General features: G+C 45.0%; 1 protein-coding gene across 1 annotated transcript; it reads right to left on the reverse strand.

Moving 5' to 3' along the window:
• Window positions 1–3606: 3606 nt before the first annotated feature.
• LOC125531678 (uncharacterized) lies at window positions 3607–7577 on the reverse strand. Its single transcript, XM_048695997.2, has 4 exons — window positions 6870–7577; window positions 6404–6496; window positions 5696–5874; window positions 3607–4835 (listed from the first exon to the last, which is right to left on the reverse strand). The coding sequence occupies exons 1-4, from the start codon at window positions 7509–7511 to the stop codon at window positions 3851–3853; spliced, it is 1899 nt and encodes a 632-aa protein (XP_048551954.2). The 5' UTR covers window positions 7512–7577; the 3' UTR covers window positions 3607–3850.
• Between the last annotated feature and the right edge of the window lie 337 nt (window positions 7578–7914).

Below are 7914 nucleotides of genomic sequence, written 5' to 3' on the forward strand. Positions count from 1 at the left end.
TATTTAGAAACGGAGGGAGTATAATTCGAAAGACGAGCCTTTGACACCATAAGCCTTCCCCCGCCAAGCCTTCTACCTCCATGAAGGTCGGCGTGGTATCAATTATCTAATTCTTTTGGTTCTCTCCATTATCTAAATATATGCATTTTCTTGGTCATTGCACTTTACATTCTCCATTATAGAAATCTAAATCAAAATAATCATAAGAGAAAAAAGAAGTCCCCCGTGCCCCCGGCGTCGCCCTCCCCGAGCGAGGCGACCGGGGCGGTTTCCCACCCCCCCCCCTCCCCGCGAGTCCCCGCCCCCCTTCCCCCTCGCCGCTGCCGCCGGCGGGCGCGGCCGGGCGTTGCCCGCGCGATGCCCCGCAGTCCGGCGGTGGCGGCCCTCCTTCTTCCCCCGTCGCTAGACCCCGGCTCGGGCGGGCGGTCCTGGCGGCGGAGCCCTTCGGCCGGCGGCGTTCCGGCGCAGATCTGGACGGCGGCGGTGCGGAGGCGTTGCCCCTTGGCGGCGGTGACGGCCCATGGCTTGCGGCGGCCGGCGGCGCCCGGCTGGCCCAGATCTAGGCCCTACGGGCCCGATCTGGGTCGGGGCGGGCCTGCTGGGTGGCCGCAGTGGGCTGTTCTCCGGTGGTTTCCGGCGAGCTCCTCGCGACAGGGACGGCGGCTGCTGTGCCGCGACTGCTGTAGCACGGCGGCGGAGCTTCACGGGCCCACGCTGGGCCTGGCCGGACAGGGCATCTGGTGTGCCTCTGCTGTTGTGCCCGGTCTGCTACCGCCTACGCCGGTGGAGGTTGTTCCCTCCCTTGTGGCTACGGTGCTGTCGGTCCTTGTCTTCGGGTGTCTCGTGTGGATCCGGCCGGCCTCGCTTCGTTGGCCGTGGTGAGACGACGGTGGTGTCCTCGTGACCGTTGGCGCATGTTGGTGGGCGGCGGGTGTGGTGGAGCCGAAGGTTGGTCCTGGGTGGTGGGCGCAAGAGGTCAGGAGAAATCCATGTCGGGTTGCCGGCACCAACGCGGTGACGCCTGCGGGCGCCGCCATCCTTCTTGAAGGGCGTCGGGTGACCCTCTCCCCCCCTCTACCCTCCGTGAACCGAGAGAAATCGCGTCATCATCGTCGCATTCCTTCTTGAAGGTGGTGCTTGGTACACGGCAACTCAGTGGCTTTGGAGCGTGGTGGTTATCTTCGGTGGGCGCAGCGATCGCGGTGTGCCGTAGCTTTCGTCGATCCGGCGTTGTTGGCATTTCTTCTCTTATTTTCTCTTGTTTTTTTCTTTTGGGCGTGCTTGTGTTGTTTGCCCCAGCGTGGTTCGGAATGTTGTATCGGGTGGTTGCTATATCAATATAGCGGGGCGTAAGCCTATTTCGGTAGAAATCTAAATATGCATTCGTTTATTCTTATCCGTGCCAAAGGACTGTTCCTATGTTACAAACTTATAGTTCAACTATAAATTATGCATCATCTCTATACTCCTAAAGGGGAAGTTGGTAGTCTCGCCTCAGGTCTCACCAATCATATATTACGTTCGCGAGCGTCTTACAGGCGACCTTTAGCAACCAAGAGCAACCAATTTGGGCCGGCAAATTTCACGTGTGCATTAACTCAATGAAATCGGCACTTTCCCAAAACAATATCATGCATTAACACATTCAAATCAAATCTTAAGAAAATCTCATCTAAATCCAAACTTTCATTGCCTTCTACTACTCATAACCAAATCAAATCAAAACTTATCAAAACATCAACTATAATCAAAGTTGCCTGGCACATTTGACGTGTGCATTAACTCAATCAAATCGACACTTTCCCAAAACAACGTCATCCATTAACTCATTCAAATGAAATCTTAAGAAAATCTCAACTAAACTCAAACTTTCATTGACTTCTACTACTCATAACCAAATCAAATCAAAACTTACCAAAACATCAACTATAAGCAAAGTTGCCCGACACATTTGATGTGTGCCCGTGTTATTTATTTTTCATTTTTTTTATGTTTCGTTTTTTGGTTTCATTTTTTCCTATTTCATTCTTCTCTGACTAACCTATTATTTTGTACTCGATATACTATCAGAATCAACACAGAGTTGTACGTCATGGTGAGTTGGTAGCATCGCCTCCATTTCGGCTAAATAAAAATGAACACATTAATGCAATTAATTTGATAAGCAGTTAATTACATGTGCAATTAATTAGATCCAGTTAAATAGGGATTTATTCGCACCGAATAAATTCGAAAATTGATTCATTAATAATGAGGCTGTTAATTAGGCCTAAATATAACTAGAAGTAGCTATTTTTCAATTAGGAAGACAATTACTTAATTAGGCAGAAAACATTTTTTTTGAAAACTCATAACAGTTTTTGGAAAACAAGTTTTTAAAAAACATGACCATTTTTAAAAATTATGAATAATTTTACAAAAACTCAAAACATTTTTTGAATTTGCAAATTTTTTAACATGAACTTTTTAAAATTTGTGAACCCGAAACGGTAGTATTTTTTGAATTTGAAAACAAAGACGGAAAATAGGAACAATTTTTGAATTTCTAGAACATTTTTGAATTTGTGAATAAAATTTAAAAATGAGATATTTTTTGAATTTGTGAACAAATTTTGAATCATGAACATTTCTTTAATGGGAGAACAAATTTTATAAATGGGATCGTTTGTTTTGAAGTTCTTGAACATTTTTTTAGTTTGTGAACAAATTTTAAAATGCGAAGATTTTTTGACATTCAAACGTTTTAGAATTTTCAAACATTTTTTCAAAAGCTGCAAACAAAATTTGAAATTCTATAATTTTTTGGAATTTCTGAACAAAATTGAAAAATAGGAACATCCTCTAAAAAAGTGAACAAAACTTGAAAAATGCGAACATTTTTAAAATTTCGGAACATTTGTTGAAATACAAAAAATAAATTGTAAAAAATAGAAATATGAAAGGAATGAAAAAAGGAAATAAAATAAAATAGAAAAAACAAAAAAAAGGGAAGGAAAAGAAAAAATGAAACCCAGTTCAGGAACCTCCTAGAAGGCTCCTAAAACCGTAAAAAAGAAACCGGCTAGACACACCATAGAAGGTTCCAAAAACGGGATCGCTGAAACGCTAAACAGACCGGCCCACGCCTCGAACACTGGGTCGATCGCCCAAACAAAATCCACAGACAACATCTGCAACAGATATGCAAATTTATTCAGTTTTCAACCTCATCTCACAAACACATTACCCTTTCCCTTGCTTAAAATAGCCACTGGCTTATGAATGGGACACCAAACTTAACTGCAGTTCACAACCCCAATTGTTCAATGGCACCATCCTGGATCAGCTAGAGATGCCTTCTACATGTTGTGGCCCTTTAGCAACTACCACATGCAGGAGCAACTTTAACTGAATTTACATGTACAGAACACCTAAACTTAACTGAATACCACACAAGTCAGCTACATTATATATATAAACCGGTACAAGCACGAGTAGTTCCATGTTATCATCAAGCAGCTCACATAAGGCACGTAGTGTCATCACATGAGATTACACACAAATAAATATAGTAAGCGCAGAGTGATGACAAGATGAGCTACCAATAAAAACAATCCTGGAAGAATGTCTGGCCAAGCAATGCACCCGTTCCAAATAAAACTGTTCCCAACATACCAAACATGCTCCTGAGAAAAGTAATTGGCCATGCACATTGAGCATGGTTTCCAAGGAAACAATTTACACCAATGTTGAGCTTTACTGTTTGTGGTAAAACCAACTGTAGCATGTACAAACAGAGACTGTATCGTGTACAAACAAAGACGCTAATGAGTTCGCTAAGATTTTTCTGTACATTTACCAACCGCTACTACTAGCGGTAGTTCAGCTGCAGATGACTTAGGTAACCTCCATCATACAATGCCCTCTGCAGATCACACAGTAACCTTAGATAATCTTTCATGACCATCTGAACAAAAAACTGGAGATCACGCCTCGACTGATACTTCGAGCTGTTCCAGATGAGCCTGAGGAGTCCTCTTACATCGTACTCATAGAAGACACGGTTCCCATTCTTATCAAGATAGTAATATGTCTTCAGGAGCATTTTGCATCTTGGTAATGACCAGCCATCAAAGTGAGACAAAGATGCTGACAAAGCACTCCACCCCTTCGTACTTTCAATGCTGCTGAACAACTGGTACATCACTACGAATGTGCCATATGCTTGAAAAGGCTCCATCAGATATATGTGATGTGCTAAGATGTTGGGACTGCAGACTGCTACGCCCTGTGAGATGACTCGAAGCCATTCAATCATATCTACAGGCAAGGGCTGCTTATGGAAAACTTCGTCCGTTATCATTTTCACAAAACTAGCATAGTCCTTGTCACCTTCGGCATCAGAATAGTCAACAAGCTGGTCCTCGCTGAAAAGGAGCTTAATGGAATCGTCTTTGTATATGATGAAGTTTCTTGAGCTGAAATTACCCCCAAGCGACTTCCCTTTGCCATGCAACCCAGCCAATTTACTATACGAGCCACCTACAGCGACCTTGGTAGATATCTTAGACAATTTGGACTCAGTGGTGAAGCCTGGAAGTAATGTGTTGTGGTGTAGCTTAAATCGAAGGGCATGATCATACAGCGATTCAGACCACCCACTATCAGACTCACAGACCAAGATAGAATGATACAGACCAGTTGGGAGACTGGGGACTCTTGGTGGGTCGGGAGTTGGAAATTTCAGCATCTTCCTTCTTGATTGCGATATCCTGAGCTCTTCATCTTTCTTGCTGGTTCTTTTGTTACTAGGCGAGCAGTTCTTGCTTGATATTTTGCTATCAGATAAGCAGTTCCTGAAATAAAGGAACAAATCATATCATTCAGTCACTAAATAAACATCATCAGGCTAAAAGCTCCATCGATCGCCCCGGGATGTCAGAACACTGATCAGTCAATCATCAGGCTAAAACTACTGTAAAAAGCAGTCACAAAACATGGAACTAGAATCTAGTTCTTCAGAACTGTAATTACAGTCATTAGACACTAAAAATAAAGCAGCCATTCGGCAGTGTAATTACTAGTTTCTTCAGAACTGCAATTATTACAGTCTGAGGATAAATATTACATGAAACTACAATTCTCCATAACTCCAAATACATACAAGAGCACTGCTATTGGTAGTCTTAAATTTGATTAACTAAAAATACACCCAGTAAAGGACTGTGGCTTTGGTGGGATATGACTGTAAAAACATGATGCTATCCACTAAAAGTTCACTGCATCAAGATTTTTTCTTTACAAATTACTAACTTTGATGGGCTGCAAATACAATTAAAACGAACTATAAATTAGAGGGGAAACGAACTCCAGTTTGTAATTCATGGATGACTCCAAAGACAAGTAAAAGAAAAAGAATGTAGCTCCAGTTCACCATAAGTAGAATTTACATTCAAATCACAGTGTAACTCTAGTAGTTTAGAACAATAACTGCTAGTTCTAGAGAAATAAGGAACAAATCTTTGCGATGCAGCAGTGAACTGGAGTTACAATCTGTAGAATTATAACTGCTAGTTCTAGAGATGATCCACACAGCAGAGAAGATCCAAAACCAACTTTACTCCCTCCGATCCACACTTTGAGGTATGAAGGTTGGAGCTACAATACATATCCCAGTCACAAACACTTAAACAATTTTTGAGGTATAAGTTAGTACCTTGACTTAATCGTTGCCAGGGGTGTCATATCAGGAGAAGGGAGCAGGCTTTCGCTGCTATCTTTACATGGATTCGTTAATAACTTCCTCATGTTGAAGCAATTCTCAATCCAAGCAGTGGTAGTGACTGTCTTCCCATCTGCTTCCCAGAATATTCTGGCCCCTGGTGGTACCTGACCCTACGTGGACAAGAAAGACAATAAATGATTAAAGTAGTAAGGCAAATATTTGGGGATTCAGCTCAGTTGGGTCTAGCCTAAAGCTTCATAACAACACAGTAGTACTAAGCTAAATGCGAGTTATTCTTCTTTAGTAAAAAGTATATTTTAGTTTATGTTTACTGAAAACTACTGTGTCAAGCTGAAAATTACTAACACATACTACTATTTTCCAAGTATCAACAGGAGACTAGATAAAAATGTAACAACTTGTGCATATTAACAGCTCATAAAAGAATGAGATCAATGTATCACCAAGTTGAAACGAAGGTCATTTAACTGTGTAGACAGAATAATTGGTCATTACAGGAATTCTAAGCTGTGAAATGTGAAACTCTGAAATTCTAGCTGCAGTCAGGTGCTTCTTATGTTAAAAAAAATTAGTTCAAAGGTTATCCCAAGTATAGCATAAATTCCCCCTCTCAGGCAGTATACGTCGCTAGTGACTACAGCTGAACGCACAATAGAAAAGCAGGTAAGAAAAACTCACTTTCACAGCGATGTGTGTGGCTTCGTTGTAGTTGATTCCTGTCCCAACCTTGCCACCCAAGCTTTCAATTATTTGAGTATAATCGTCAAGTCCCTACACAAACGTAAATATAGTAGACACAAAGTGTTATTGCTCGTGGTGTTAAAATATGTAATTAGCTTAACATCTTGCTTCTTAATTCTCTTTCATATCATCATTCCCGGTCTAAAATAATTATTCTAATCCCTTAGTTTATCTTCCTCTCATATAAACAGAACGCCTTTTCACAATAAAGGATTGTAATGCACAAAGTGTTGGAGCTTTAGAAACTACACACAGTTTACTCGTCATGTATCTAGATTTTTCATATAGTAGACCAAAATTTGAGCTGGTGTATAACCTGAAAGTAACTTGAATTCGTGTCACCCTTCCAACTTTCCAAGAACAGAATTAAAGAGACGGGGATGGGAGATATCCAAATTCTCACCACATCCTCGACGAAGTGGTCGACGAAGATGAAGAGCAAACCAAAGAAGGGCTTGTCGCCTCGGCTGGCCCTGGCTTCTTCCCGGGCGGGCGACCTCCCCGTCGTGCCCCCGCGTCCTGCGCTCTCCTCCTCTGGCGCTCGCTCGATCATCCTAGGCGCGCCTTCTCCGCCCGCATCTCCGAGTCTTGGTGGCTCCCCAGCGGCAACGGAGGAGGGGGCTGAGGGCTTGACGACGGGAGGGAAGGTCTCCCCAGCAGCAACGGAGAAGAGGACCGAGGGCTTGACGACGGGAGCGAGGGTCTCCCCGCCAGCAACGGAAGACGGGGCGGAGGGCTCGACGGTGGGAGCAGGGCGCGCGGCAGCTCGGGCCGCCCCAGCGGCAGCGGAGGATGGATCCGAGGTCTTGAGGGCGGGAGCAGGGGGCGCCCCAGCGGCGAGGAAGGACGGAGCCAAGGGTGCAGACTCTGGCTCGGGAGCAGCGGCTCGATCGAGAAGCTCACCGCCGCGGGGCGGCTTCCCTCCGCTGCCGGGCAGGCGGAGTACCGGCTTGATCACGATAGTCTTGGGGAGTGGCTGCTTCCCGCCGACGCGCGGCGGCCTCCCGCTGCCGTCTGGGGGCAGGCGGCGCCCCGGCCCCGGCATCACGGCGAGGAGGGGGGAAGGGGAGGGAGGGAGGGCTTGCGATTTTACTCCGACGGGGAATTGGGGGAAGAGGGAAAGGGGGGGAGACGGAAATTTTGGGGATGGGAGGGGCGGGGGCTCGGGCTCCGATTCGAAACTCGAAACTCGAAAGCCTCGGCCCAACCTAGGCGTCGGCTGACCGATCCCGCCCACGATCGGTCCTCTCCAGGCCGTTGGGTAGCCGTTTGATCGGTCCTGGTGCATCAACATTCCCGTCGTCTCGCACCTTGCACGACATCGCATGAAAAAATTCCTCTCCTCATCATGCGCACAAAGGAAGTCAACAAGCACACAGAAAAAAAAATCCAACGAGCGACTTCGCACGAGTCACGGCCAGCGTGCCGGCACAGGTCCTCATAGGAAA

This window comes from Triticum urartu, chromosome 7A, assembly GCF_056163025.1.
Source record: "Triticum urartu cultivar PI428250 chromosome 7A, HENAU_Tu73, whole genome shotgun sequence".
Lineage (NCBI taxonomy): Eukaryota > Viridiplantae > Streptophyta > Magnoliopsida > Poales > Poaceae > Triticum > Triticum urartu.